The sequence below is a fragment of the Natator depressus genome, chromosome 19 (assembly GCF_965152275.1).
Source record: "Natator depressus isolate rNatDep1 chromosome 19, rNatDep2.hap1, whole genome shotgun sequence".
Lineage (NCBI taxonomy): Eukaryota > Metazoa > Chordata > Testudines > Cheloniidae > Natator > Natator depressus.
Window position 1 is genome coordinate 16,812,976 of NC_134252.1, and position 15,480 is coordinate 16,828,455.

Genomic DNA, 15,480 nt, shown 5'->3' on the forward strand with positions numbered 1-15,480 from the left:
CTATGCATTCATGTAACTGGAGGGAGATATGACAGTTTTGCCCTTAAACCCTAGCATTTGTTTTCCCTCCATGCTGACTTCCTCCCTCTCAGTGGTTTCTTGCTGAAGCTGAAGAGGATTTTTGAAGGGGGAAAGACGTTTTAGGCGACAGCCCCTTTCAAAAAGGCCACTATCATAATGTATCCTGAAGGCATAGTTGTGGGACGAGAAAGCAGCTGGAGAGATGGTAAGAGCGATGGTTTGATTCCAGCATACCAAAGAAAAGCCTGACAGAAATTAAGTAGGAGGCAAAAAAGGGAAGCAGCTAAAGAGATTTCTCCCATCTCCAAGGAAAACCTCAGAGGAGAGGAACAAAGCAAGAGGAAAAGAGAAAGAAGGCAATGAATAAGTAGAAAAAGAAAGGAGAAATGAGTCTGAAGAAAACCTGGGAGCTCCAGGGGCACGGGGAAAGCAGGAACTCAGATCTGCTGTGTGCATTGAAAGGAGAATTTAGCTTCAAATTCATTATTTCCCCATTGCTGCCACATTTCCAGTGATTACCAACCTACTATCTTCAGCTGACTCTACAAGCAAAGCCACCAGCACTGGGTATTGTCCACTCAGCCTATTGCAATATTCGAGGACTTGATGGATCAAGTGCCCCCTGGAGCAGCGAGCCCATTTGCGTTATCAGTTAACTGTGCTTGATTGTGTCCCAAACATTGCCTGGTCGATGAAGTGTGGTACAGTTTTCTGCCTTATTTACCATGTGATTATATAGTTATTTACAATGGCTGTCAAAGGTCACTGTTTGTTCTCTTGTGCCACAATTAAAGAAACAGAACCCATGCAAAAGTTACCATCTCTTTCAGAAGAAGTGGCTATGGGTAAAATGTTCAAAAGCACTTAAATGATCAAGGTGCCTAAGTCCCATTGGCATTACATGGTAGTTAGGCACCTAAGTCACTTAGGCCCATTGAGAATTTGACTCTGTGTGCTTGCATTACTTCCAGTCACACAGTGAAGATTTTGAGCTGGGGATTTTTACACATCTGGCGGAACATTCCTGTGCTGTCACTTTCTCAGAGCACACATGATGGATGACTCCACATTATAGCTGATCATGTAAATTAAGACATCGATGGGTGTGTTTGCTGGGGAAGGGGAGCGATGGGTGTGTTAGGGGTGGGAAATGTTGCAAATTCCCATGTGCATCAATAGCAAACTTCCTGTTAGAAAGCACAATCTTCTGGGAAGAACTAATTTGAGATGATGCATATTCTGCTGCAGCCACATGCAAGGGGGAAAGATGATAATACACAGCACAAATACTGTCTTTGAGAGCACTAGCATGACGAGCCACCCAAAGATTATCAACCAAGTGATGAGACTGTGTTTGAATCCCAAATTGAAGGTGTTTTCCTACACAGCCAGATGCTGTTCAATTAAATTGTTTGCAATGGTCTTCAGTCACTACTGGAACTATACTTCAGGACCTTTTTCTTTAAAAACACAGATTGGATCACAGCACAGCTGCTATGCTGCAGGTGAACTCTTAAGTGAGGTTATTGCTTTCTGCAGTGACTCAGCAGAATGCATTCGAGCATAACACAGTATTCTTCAGTTCATGCAATTTCAGCCAATTACAGATTTCTCTTGCCACCGCCCCACCAAATCCTAGGGTTTTCCAGAATCAAGGAAGGCCCTTCCTTCCCTGTTACTAGTGCCCCCATGTAGGTTTGATCAGTAAGTCAATACACTAAGAAGAGGAGCTAGGAGCTGACTGTCTCTTACCTTTGGTTTTAAATGCAAAGTTACAGTACTTGCAGACGTATGGCCTGACGTCTGTGTGCGTGCGAATGTGTTTCTTCAGCATGCTGGGTTTCTTGCAGCGAATTCCACATTCCTCACATACATACTTCCCTCTTCCGCGGCCTCGCACATACACATACTCTTCGTTTGATTTGTACCTATGAGCAACAGGTGTCATGATAAAAAAAAAAAAAGATTCCCACCTCAAAAGAAGTAATAACTTTCCTAAATTAATTCAGCACATTATTGACACCGGAGGTGAAAGTCTGAACTAGCAATTTACCCAGAGTCACCAGCTATGAATAATTAGGCTAAACACAAAATATGTTTCAGCTCTTAAGCCCATTTGAGTCAAACATCTCTCCCTCTGGAATAAGGTTAATAATCTACAGCTGCCCTTCCCTCATGTCCATTGAGGCAATTAGCAAAATATTTGATAGAGCTACAGGGTGACCTGAATTTCCTATTGCCCTCCCCACTCACAAACCCAGGAAAACTGGGGGAGTTGACTATAATCCAATTATTTGCCTCACAATCTGTCTCATCTTCCCGAAAACTGTGAGATGTATTGCTGTCAACCACTTCTTCAGACATATCCAAAAAGATGCATGACTTGCTACAATACCACCTAAAATAGCTTCTCTTCAATGATCAGCTATATCCCAGATAAACCACAGTTAAATTTTCAAAGGGATAACCTTAAAATCCAACTTGAAAGTTACCAAGATGCCATTCTGAAACCTGTGGCCCGTGCCCAGAATTCTAGCTGGGATTTGGGGACAAAACTTATCCAAAATATATCAGAGACAAGAAAAATCGAATTCTGTAACACACTGTGCTAGCACAGAAAATCAGGGTTCAAGGCCCTAGGTTCTTTCCCCACTGGCTCAGAGTGAGGAACAATGTTGTCTGAAAGTATTAGGTTGCACATCCTTCTTTCTTATTACAAGTCATGTACCTTCAGTCCACACATTAGCACAATGGGACAGTTATTGTGAGGTGGGTCTGAGTAATATTTGTGAGAGTCACAGAAGTCACCTGCCTCTTGCAGTTCAGCAAATGGAAGAATAGAGAAACATCAAATTGACCTCATCAGATAAATACAGTAATAATAGACCAAGATTTTAAAAGCGACGTGTGATTTTGGGTGCCTCAATTTTTGAGTGTCCCATTGAGGCACCTTGAAGAGGTCTGATTTTCAGAAAATGCAGAGCATTCACTCTCTGAAAATCAAGGCTCCTTAAAGAGTCTAAGTGGGGAACCCACAGATTGAATCACCACAAACCACTAATCACTTTTTAATATCTTGGTCAACAAAGACTAACGTCAAAACTACAAAGGGAAAAATGTCATCAGCATTGAAGAGGAATGGAGCAGGAATGACAGCATGGAACTACTTTGTCATGAGTAGCTTGGGTGCTTACATAAATGAAGGTGTGATTAACCTTACAAAATATTTGTACTATAGAAACCCAGAGGAATTCAAAGCTGAGTACTGAAGCAGTCTGACAAGGTTGGTTCAGTGGCTAAGGTGCTATCTTTGAACTCACAAAACCTAGGTTTAATTCCTTGTACTGCTATAGACGTCCTGTGAGATCTTGGACAAATCATGGACAAATTTCCTGGCTCAGTTTTTCACCTGTAAAATAGGGATAACAATACTTCCCTACCTCATAGGAGTGTTCTGAGTATAAATATGTTTAAAAGATAGTGAGATGCTCAGATACACCAATAAGAGGCCATAGAAGTAATTTGGGGCTTGTCTACTTGGGGAGGTTCAGGAAAATTAATCCAAATTAACTAAAGGTGTGACCATGGAAGCGGATCAGCTAAACTGCATTAAATCCCTGTGTGAATGCTGTTATTCGGAATTAAAGTGGCCTTAATTTGGTTTAGTTTAATTCACTTTGAAATTAACCAAATTAAGGCCACTTTAATTCTGAACGAGTGTGTTCACACAATAAGTTTAAGTAATCTACTTCAAATTCACACCTTTATTTAATTTGAATTAACTTTCCTGGATGTCCACATGTAGACAAGCACTTAGGGACAGGTTTACACTAAAAAGTTAGATTGACCCAGCTACGTTGCTCAGGGAATGTGAAAAATCACACCTCTGAGACACATAGTAAAGCCAATATAACCCTCCATGTACACAGCGCTACGGTGAAAGAAGAATTCTTCTCTTGATCCAGCAACCGCCTGTTGTAGAAGTAGATTAACTACAGTGAAGGGAGAACCCCCTCCTGTCGCCGTTGTGAATATCTACACTGAAGCGCTACAACGGTGTAACTGCAGCTCTGCAGCTGTGTTGCTGTAGCAATTTCAGTGTAGACATAGCCTTAGGTAGATCCAGGGAACAAAACCAGAGGAAGTAAGAGAAAAAACGGGTGTCCACAGAAAATCCAGTCTAGCTTCCACAGAATACCAGTACTTCCCGGGGCTGTCATCTAGAAGTTGCCAGTGAGAAAATGGTAAGCTGTGCAGTTCTTCAACATAAAGCAGAATTCCTTTTCAGATCACGACAGAATAATTCTGTCAGTGCCCCACCCTTTCCCCTTAGAAGGAGCGGTGCAGTACTCTGACACAGTGTCAAACACGGGTGGTCTCATGGTAATCGATGATCTCCTAATATTTTTTTACAGGAGGTGGGGCAGATTAGGGACACTTGGAAATGTCACGGTTGCTTGTTCAAAACAGGGCTGAGGAGGGGTTGCCATCTGGCATGCTTTTAAATAGCAGCATCTTATGAACATTTACGGATATTCTCACCACTCCCCTGTGACACAGGCACACAGCGTGCCACCACGTCTTTACCCATCCTTTGGTAAGCGATGAATGATACCGTGACATTAGCGGGGTATCTGAGATACCGTCAGTGTAAGGACTACTGGGGTAACGCCATCTACTTACAAAGGCAATGCTGAAGATATTAGGCCAACCAGTACACTTTAGCTATTTTGCAGAGGGGTACTGAGCATTGGCTTAGGTGAAGCCAGTATCTAGAGAGTATCTACTAATTTTGGGTGCCCAGCATACCTGAGTGTCTCCAGTTAAATACCTAAAACTAACAACATGCTGAGATAGTGAGGGTCCGTCGCGCTGAATGTCAATGGCCAAATTGTACAACTTTATTCCACCCTAGAGACTAACCAATTTATTTGAGCATAAGCTTTCGTGAGCTACAGCTCACTTCATCGGATGCATACTGTTTTTCCACAGTATGCATCCGATGAAGTGAGCTGTAGCTCACGAAAGCTTATGCTCAAATAAATTGGTTAGTCTCTAAGGTGCCACAAGTACTCCTTTTCTTTTTGCGAATACAGACTAACACGGCTGTTACTCTGAAACTTTATTCCAGACATCTAAAAGCTGCACAGAGTTATTACTGACCTGGTGCAGTCAAACTAATCCCGGATGACCATGTGAATACTGCCTGTCTGTGGCTGGGCAATGTCTCCCCCTGACCTCAAGTCTGATCTTCAGAGCTTCAGGTGAGGGGACTTTATCTCTGAGGGGGACTACATGACCAAAAAGTGCCAGCCAGCGGTGACTGATGATGACTTCAATCCTCTCGAGACCAGTTCTCAATAACACATCCCTATTGCTGATAAAATCAAACCATTTTATGCTCAGTAGTCGCTGTTGACAATGTATATGAAATGCCTCGAGCCTCCTGTTTAAGCAATGTCCATGTTTCAGATCCGTATAAGAGGATCGAAAGTACACAGGTTTGATAAATCTGTACTTTTACATATCCCCAAACTAAGGCATACAAAAGCAATAGACAAAGCTGTCCAATGGCTCTTGTTCACTCAGTGATTCAGTGGAAGAGCTGGGAGTCCGGATTCCCCGTCCACCGCTTTAACCATTTTCCATGCTCTCTCCTGCTATTCAATTCTTTCTGTCATTATTCTGTAGTAACACATCATATTGCCATTTAAAAAACAAAATTGCTCCTTTATCAGCCAGGTACTTGTGCTATCCTTAATTGCGCTCTCACATAGAGCTGTTTGAGTAACTCCTTTGTGTCCAGCAGCCCCTTAGTTAGCCTCGTGAATGCTACCAGTGGCTAACTTCTCCTGGACAAAGTGACACACAATTTGATCTGAAATTAGACACTGCAGCTTATCTGACACTCACTGAGGCTGAGTCTGCCTAGAAAGAGGGGCTTCCTGTCCCGCTTATTTAGGGTGTCTTGACAGGAGCCAGAGAAAGAGAACCTTAAACAAGCTAAACAAAACCAAAACCAACCAATCCAAATAAAGTGTGCCATAAAACCGGAGATGGCTGCTGAAAATGCCCTCTAACTGCTACCGAGAGAGTGACACATTCGTGGAGGTAATTACAACACTAGGCGGTTACTGCTGCCTTTCTTTGTGGGTCTATGTTCACATAATTTGCATCAGACAGACAAATCAATTACAGACCACTTCACTTAAGGCTTTACCCTCGACAAGGGACCTTCCTGCTCTGTAGCATTTACTGTAACCAGACTCCTCCACTACTCACAGTTTAAGTTTGTGTCAGCAAGTTTGTGCCTCTTTTCCAGAGCACTTTCATAATCCTACAGTAAGCAACTTAAATCTCCGATGGTGCCATGGTTTCCACACAATGTTGAAAGGATTTGAAACCTGTGAGGCTAAATGACCATTGTGAGGTCAGTCTAATTTTGGAAAGAGCCCCTTTAAAGCAACAAAATGAAAGATGAAGGATGAGCTTTTTATTGCCTTTTAGAAAGTAACCCTTGCTTGAGAAACATGCACATGTTAGACTTCACATGGCTACTACAGGTATGATTCCAAACACAGGAATTGCCATAGCTGGGACACCTAGGCCAGTATCCTTTCAGCAGTAGTGGCAAGTGCCAGACTCATAAATTTTAACACCAGAAGGACCAATATGTCCATCTCCTCTGACCTCCAGCATAACACAGGCCAGAGATGTTTCCAGGAAGGCTGCTAGAAACCCTGCAATGGGCAATTATGGGATAATCTGGTCACGGAGAAAGTTTCCTCCTAACCCCTTGGAGATTGGCTGCTACCTTAAAGCATGAGGATTTATATCCCTTTTGCAATTCTTGTTTAATTTGTAATATTTACTATTATAGCTCTGGATGTTCTTGTTAGCCATATAAATGTGTAATTCCTTTTTGAACACTGCTAAGCTTTTTGGTCTTCATGATGTTTTGTGGCAATGAGTTCCACAGGTTAATTGTGCACTGGGTGAAATAGTATTTCCTTTATCAGTTTTGAATTTGTTACCTTTCATTTTGTTTGCTTTTTTGAATGTTACTGTAGACTGAGCAGAGATCTTCACTGAGTTGCCCACAATGAGGCTCAGGTAACCCAGTAAAGTGAATGAGTAGTTCAAATTATTGCCTCCAATAGGCACTACTTTGCATTTAGCAGCCCTGCATATTCCACCTGGCATCATGTTGCCCATTAACCAGACTTTTGCTCCTCTGAAGTTGCTCACAGTTTTCTCTGGTCTTGACTAACCTATTTAATGTTGTGCCATCTGCAAATTTTGCCTCCTCACCAATCAGCCCCATTTCCAGATCTTTAATAAATGCATTGCTAAGTATTATTATAATACAAAACATTAAGAAATATATTTCATGGCATTTGCAGACAGCTGTCACCTAGGAGCTCAAATTAGTTCATAACCAAGTAAGCCTCACTATCTCCTTTTATATCCCAGTTTTATAAGGTGGGAAATTGGGCACAGCAAGTCAGTGGCTGAGCTGGGTATGGGAACTGGGACTCCTGACTCACAGTTCCCTCCTATAATATTGAAATATGTGTCTTGTAGACAGTACTCCCTGATCTCCACTCAAACCTCAAGGGGCAAATGTCTCAGATGAACAGGACTGATGTCAGACAAATTGGACCTAGCCCAAAAAGAAAGTCTATTATAAATGTATTATTACAAATTTTCATTTGATCCTGAATCAAGCACTAGCCATTGAAAAAGCCTGCAACACCAAAACAATCCCAACATCCCATCTGGGCCACTTACCATCAAACCTCAGGTTCATCTGTAAAGTGGGAACAATATTTCCTTTCACCCACCCTTTTCCTGTCTTGTCTATTTAGAATGTAAGCTCTTTGGGGCAGGGACTGTCTTATATTATGTGTTAATACAGCACCAAGAACAACTGGAGCCTGACTGCAGTTAGGCCCTCTAACCACTATTACATAAATGATCACAGGTGTACCAAGGCTGAGTAGCTGGTTTTAGCTAAGGGGGTTCCCACAGTGATTGAGGGAAATTAAATTTTCCCACAGGTTTTGTCACAGACACTAGTGCTGCTTCAACGTTCAGGAGCTTCTGCAAAAATTATATGCACACACACACACACACATTATGGGGGTGGGGATGGAGGAGCCTGGTATATCCACTGAATTCCATGCTCCTACCCCTAGCCACAGCACACTGCACTGATATCACTGTATCTGGGCCGCTCTGTAGAAGCAAAGGACAGGGAAGGATTTGCCCTTTTCTTTGAATTTGATGTCAGACGGGGTTACAACGTTAAAAATACAGCTTGCTCTCTGGAGCACTACAATGATCAGGTTCCTTATACGTTTCAGTCCCATCTGCCCACAAGGACAGAATGGAGAGATGGCAAGACAGGCACACATGTATCTGCAGACCACATAAAATCTGGTAGGTCTAATTTTAGACCTTGCTGCCTTGCTGGTGCCTCTTCTGCACAAATGACAATGTAATCACTTGGAAAAACAACACGCTTATGTCAGTTCTGCAGTGGCCATTCTATGAGCTTTTTATGTACTGAGAATACATAGACCTGCATTCACAAAGTCTACGTAACTTCATCTTCCTTTGGTAACACGTAACAGGTGCTGGTCTCTGGCATTATTCAGTGCTTCATTCATTCCAAATACAGGGTTTGGTTTATCTATTTAAAGGAGGCAGCATGGACTGGGAGACAGAGTACTCTACTGGGAGTCAGGAGGTCTGGGTTAAAATGAGATCCATTCCGTTGCAAATATGGGTTTTGAAGGGAAGTGGTGGAAGCACCACAACTCGGGATATTTAAAATAGACAAGTCAAGATACTAGTGAATATCCCACAGGGAACATTTAAGCACTGAGTGAGTAGATGGACTGGATGATATAAGAGGTCTCTGCCATCTCTAACTTCTATGATTCCATGAAATGAAACATAGCAGCGAACTGCAGTAGATTAACCTGGTCTGACCGTATCTTCAGATGAACCTGCTCTCTACTTCAGCAGTCATGGGTCAGGTTTTACACTATTAACTGGCACTAACAGGGCATTTAGAGGTACGGTTAGTACTGGCTAGACTAAATATGCCATCACAAATGAGGCTCAGCTCCCTGGAGGGGGACGACTCTAACCTTTTTCAGGGCAGGCACTAACCAGCTCAAGAGAAATAAAAAAAGAGAAGGGTTTATTGTGTTCCCTTGGTAGATAGTTCTGTAGTTGCTGAGCCCCAAGTGAAAACAATCTACTGGACACTGAATATTTCACGGATGATCCTGCTTTAGCTGAGTCCTATTAGAAAACAGCTATGAGATCATTAAACACAGCTGCTGCCTTTGACCAGAGTGGCCCATATGGGTGCATCTGACCTCCGAAAACCACGATTGCCAGGAAGATAAATCCATTTTAGACCATGTAGCCTCATGTGGGGAGGCTTAAAGAATGGTCTGTATCTTAGGAAGAAGAAAAGGAGTACTTGTGGCACCTTAGAGACTAACCAATTTATTTGAGCATGAGCTTTCGTGAGCTACAGCTCACTTCATCGGATGCATACTGTGGAAATTGCAGAAGACATTATTATATACACAGACACCATGAAACAATACCTCCTTCCACCCCACTCTCCTGCTGGTAATAGCTTATCTAAAGTGCTCATCAAGTTGGGCCATTTCCAGCACAAATCCAGGTTTTCTCACCCTCTCTTGAGTTTGTCTGTGGGGGGGCAGAGGCCCTTAGCAAACAGAATTGTTTTTCTGTGCATTGCTATCTTTTGATGCATTTACATTCCACATTAATTTGCTATTCATGACAGGGGAAAGCATGTAAATAATTTTTAAATGATGATCCTGTCCTCATATTAGGCTGCCACTCAGCAAGAAATATTACACTGGAACTGTCTGAAAGCATTAAAAAGTAATAGCAAGATAGTACTAACAAATGGAAATACCAATTACACTACAGCAGTAGAGTTACCTGGTTAAAGACACGCTTTATTAGTTTTTAAAATCAGCTAATAGTGATTAATTAATGTATGCTCAGAGATTTGAAGATGTTAAGTGCTATATACGTGCCAGACATTATTATTTCTACACTCAGTGATATTCATTGTAGATCGCATTTTCAGCCTGAAGGCTCCCAAAGCACTTTATAGAGGAATTCCTTTCACCACCATGGAAATGCAGCCACCTCTGAGGTTGAAGGTAATCATTGTTTAATAGGGAAGAACAACTCTATGCAACAATTTAGGAGGAGAAGTGTACTGAAAGCAGGGAAATATTAGGATTTCTATTGAATCCTTGACTTCTGGGCCTCCTCTATGCTTCCATGTAATGGGATTCTCATTAATTATATGTTAGCCAGCAGCATCATTAGCCAGTCACACTGCTACTGACATAGTGAAAACACATGAAGCCATTTCTGCCAGTTTAGAAACTGGAATTAGTTGACAGTTATGGTTGCTGATGGACTAATAGCTCCCATTAAACGGAACTCTCTTTAGATTTCTCAGCTCTGTTGTCTACCGCAGCGGTTCTTAAACTGGGGTCTATGGACCCCTGGGGTCTACGAGGCTAATTCAGGGAGTCCATGAGTCATATCCGGGGCCACTGGTCCCACTGATCAACTCCTCCTCCCTCCCAGTGCCTCCTGCACGTTGCAGAACAGCTGTTCGGAGGCATGCAGGAGGCGCTGGGAGGGAGGGGGATGGGGCACGCTTGGGAGAGGGGCGGGGGTGGAAAGAGGTGGGGCTGGGGTGGGGCCTTGGTGGAAGGGGTGGAGTGGGGACTGGGCCTAGGGCTGAGTGGTGGTTGAGCATGCCCAGGGAAAATTACAAGCTGGCTTCGGGGTCTGCAAATATTTTAAAATCAAAATGGCGGTCTTCGGGCGGCTAAAGTTTGAGAACAGCTGGTCTACCATATTGCAACCTGTAAACCACAAGTTCGAAAATCTCTAAAGACAACTTTAAAAAGAAATGTAAGCAGCAAATTTTCTCTCATGATGGGCTTGAGCACAGTAGAAAGGGTAGGAATTTGAGGGCACTGCAAAGAAACTGTGTGGAAGATGGCCGTGAGATAAGGAAAAGCTAGTGCCTGCCGTTTACAGTAGCCTTGATTTGTGTCCCACAGGCAGATCACCTGCAGTAATTTCCCTCCTTTCTTTGAATGTGAAGTGGCAGGTGGATGAGAGTATCACTACAGTGCAGCCTACATGGTCACAGACTCCCTCAGCTGCTGTCAGAATGACATTGGCACCGCTGACTGGCTAAGTGGGTGCATGCCAGTTACTTCAGAAGTGATCCTAGCAGTGGCTAGGACATTGTTCTAAAAGCAGATCAATGCTTCCCCAGCAGTCCAGCAAAAATAAACAAATTAAAGATGACGCTAGTGCTGTGCTTGCTTCAAAAAGCCACAGCAGCCGTGTGAGCCAGGGAGGAATGCGATAGGGCACCAAACCCAATGTGATTTGGGTGTATGCACCAAGACATCACATCCAGGAACAGGTAGTCTCTCTTGGTCTAATCACACCTGCAATACTGTGTTTAGCTCTTTGCACTTCACGGCCAGAAAAACGTAGACAAACTGGAGGAAGTTCAGAGAAAAACATTTATTAGTGGGTAGCGGGGACTGAGAGGTGAGGAAACATTAACACAACTAGATCTGTTTAGTGTGGCTCAGGGACAGGAAGCAGGGTGGGGAGATGTTAACTGTCTCAAAATACCTCATGGATGCTAACGATGGAGAGGAGTTATTTGGGGTGGCCTTTGGAATTATGGGGTGAAACTATGAAAGGGAAAATTTAGGCTGTATAACAGCAAAAACTCCGGGCAGTGGCATTTACTTGGTGTGTTCTACACACAGCTTTTGTACTGATTTAAGTAGTCCAGCCCTTAGTATGGACACAGTCACAATGGTATAAAGGTGCCTTATACAGGTGTAGCTCACTCCTGTAAATTTATGGAAATAAGCTTTACTAGTATAAGCACCTTCATGCCAGTCTAGCTGCATCCACAGCAGGGGCTTGTATCACTTTATCTACACTGGTTTCAAACTGAAAAGTGTATACAAAAGCCCGTAGGCAGGGTCTACACTGGAAATATTTGCCAATAGAGTAATGTTGGTTGGGGGAGTGATTTTTCTGCAACATTTCTACACCAGCAAAAGCCCTGGTGTAGATGCAGTTATACTGGCATAAACGGGACTGGGAAACGGGAACACAGAAAGTGATTTGCCCAAAGTCTCACAGTGAGTCAGTGGTAGTGCCTGAAAGAGAACCCAAGAGTCCTGACTCCCAGTCTGCTACCTTGACCACAAAACTATCCATCGCTAACGTACTGCACAGTAAGCAAAGTCTGAGATAAAGATATTTTCCTTCCATAAGGTGAACTGTCCATCCTAGGGATGGCATCTTTGGGACATATTTCATCAGAGGTACCAGGTCTGGTCTCTGTGACCACTGATGTCTTTTAATTGTCATCACAAGCAACACAATCCAGTTCAGTACCGCTTCAGTAACTTCAGTAGTCCTATGCCAATTTACACCAGATGAGGATCTGGCCCTACGGTACAAAAACTTCCTCAGAGCTCAAACCATACCGCAAACCTGACATTATACTCACTACAAGGCAGCTTCAGCTTCAGTCTCCCGCACAGAGTATGCTGCAGCTGAGAAGGACTGAATATTGCTTCTGTGTACAGATTAAACAGTCTCCCTCTGGACCTCCCTTCAGTTAAACGCAACTGCAGGAGCAGAGAAGTACTGCAGGCAGCTCGACTTTGTCCCACCACTGTCTTTCGTTCTCTTTTGGGAGAAACAGTGTATCCCTACATCCAAAAGACAATATACAGAAATGGAACAACTACTGCAGAATACACGCGATGTGAGCACCTAATCAACCCAAGAGGGCACTGACGTCTATAAATAATAACAAGGGAAATGATGTAATTTGGAGAGCCTAGAGTGACACGCAGACACCACTGCTTTCTGCCCTCCCAATACACTCCTTTACTTTGAGGATTCATTGTAATAAATGTATGCTGCACAAAAGCTAGTTGAGGATTTAACTGTATTTCCTGGCACCAATCAGCTGACTTGGGTCAGTGTTACAAAAGTATGACGGGGCCAGTATTCACTGATTCCAGGAGTGCTGTTACAGCTTCACCTTTCTTTTTTGAAAAATCAAATACAAATAAAATAAAATATTCGACAAAAATAACCACCACAAACTAGCACAACCAACTGATAAACTATACATAGAGACAGTTTAGGATGGAGGTCAGGACAGATGACCTGACATCCCTCACCCACAAGAGATGAGATGATCATCCTCAGTATCTGACCCTCAGTGGCTTTTGACTGTCAAGGAAACCCATTTGATACTTCCTGTCTTAAAACAGTTCCTTTTGCAGTAGGTTCTTCAGATGCTGAGATTGATCCACCATCTGGAGGCTGTGGATGTCTTCTTTCAGGAGCCTTCTATTCCTCCTATACGGTTAACTGTCATAGGACAGCACTTCTGTTTGATGGCCTCATTCAAATCTTCGGGATCTGTACCAATCCTTAGCATGTTTGGTTGTATTATAGCAACCAGGCTGTTAGCCAACTCCTCATTCGGGTTCTGAATTCTCTAAATAACATGTAATTTTATCATTCACCTTTTGATTTCTCTTTCTGTGCGAATGGCATTTTACATGTGCCTGCAGTTCTGGAGGCACTCTGGGTCGATAGCAATGTGATGGACCATATCCTGACTGGATCCCAGGCCATTAAACATCACATCCAATTACTTCAGAAAACGTTTTGTATCCTGGTCAGTTACAAGTTGTGCTCCCTTTGGTCATCTGCCGACTGCTCTTCCATTCAAGCATACATGGGACTTCCTGTTTTGCTATTTCATACTCTGCTGAATGGCATCTGTCACATAATCTCGTATGTGTTCACTATATAAAACAACCGTAAGTTTCTACATTAACATCTTCTGCCACTAATCCTCCGAATATGCTTGTTGTGATTACGTGATAAACAGCTCCAGCGTCTTTTGACATTCTCTTTTTTTCCTTTTTATTTCCAGTCTCACAAGCCAATCTGCTGTAGAACTCTGTGTTTCTGTATCATTGTCATAGTTTGGACGATGATCTTAATGTCCATGACTGTATTTGGTTTTGTATTTCTTTGCTATTTGTGCCAAGAGCAATACACTTTTACTAAACGGTTGCTTTTACTGCACATACAACACTAAATCCTTTGTGTTGAACATCCTCATGTTATAATGATCTCCACATTTATTTCAAACCAACATGTCTCTGCTGCTGGGTTCAGTCTTTACACACTCCTAATTAGTTCTTTCACTGCTTGCTAATGTTTTCATTTGGGAAACAAAATTTTCACTAGCCCTTAAAAAATTCACTGTTCTTCATAGATTCCAGCGGATATTGTGATCATTTACTTTGACCTCCTGTATAGCACAGACTATAAAACGTCCCCAAATAGTGCCTGGAACAGATCTTTCAGAATAACATCCACCACAATCCACGGTAAATTGTTCCAATGATTAATTACTCTCACAGTTGACTCTTTCATCAACAGAAGTTGGTCCAATAAAAGATATTCCCTCATCCACCTTGTCTCTCTAATATCCTTGGACCAATACAGCCACAACAAAACCGTAAGCAAAAATTAATGCCTTCCTTCCAGTCTGAATTTATCTAACTTTAACTTCCAGCCATTGAATTGTGTTATACCTTTCTCTGCTAGACTAAAGAGCCCATTATTAAATATCTGTTCCCATGTAGATAGTTATAAACTGTAATAATAGCTAAATAGATTGAACCTCCTTGAGTTTATCACTACAAGGCAGGTTTTCTAACACTTGAATCGTTCTCATGGATCTTCTCTGAACCCTCTCCAATTTATCAACATCCTTTTTGAATTGTGGGCTTCAGAACTGTACACAGTATTCCAGCAGCAGCCACCACAGAAATACAGAATACAGCAGCCAAATACAGAAATCAAATAATTGCATTACTCTTACTCAAGATTCCCCGTTTATGCATCCCAGGATTGCATTAGCTCTTTTGGCGACAGCATGTTCAGCTGATTATCTGCCCGGACCCCCAGCTCCTTTTCAGAGTCCCAGCTTCCCAGGATAGAGTCCCATATCCTGTAACTATGGTCGACATTCTTTGCTCCCGCATGTACACATTTACTTTTAGACATCTTAAAATGCATATTGTTTGCTTACATCCAGTTTACCAGGTGATCTAGATTGCTGTGAATCAGTGACCTGCCCTCTTCATTATTTACCACTCCCCCAATTTTTATGTCATCTGCAGACTTTATTAGTGATTTTATGTTTTCTTCCAGCTAATTAATAAGATGTTAAATAGCACAGAGCCAAGAACTGTTTCCTGTGGGACCCCACTGGAAATTGACCCGCTAGAT

General features: G+C 42.5%; 1 protein-coding gene across 6 annotated transcripts in view; it reads right to left on the reverse strand.

Annotated features, from left to right (window-relative positions):
* HIVEP3 (HIVEP zinc finger 3) overlaps positions 1-15,480 on the reverse strand; it is a 399,183-nt gene that overhangs the window by 33,923 nt on the left and 349,780 nt on the right. For all 6 annotated transcript variants that reach the window (XM_074934666.1, XM_074934663.1, XM_074934664.1 and 3 more), the window contains one exon: positions 1,774-1,949. In XM_074934666.1, coding sequence (XP_074790767.1) covers positions 1,774-1,949 — 176 coding nt within the window. The remainder of the gene's footprint in view (positions 1-1,773; positions 1,950-15,480) is intronic.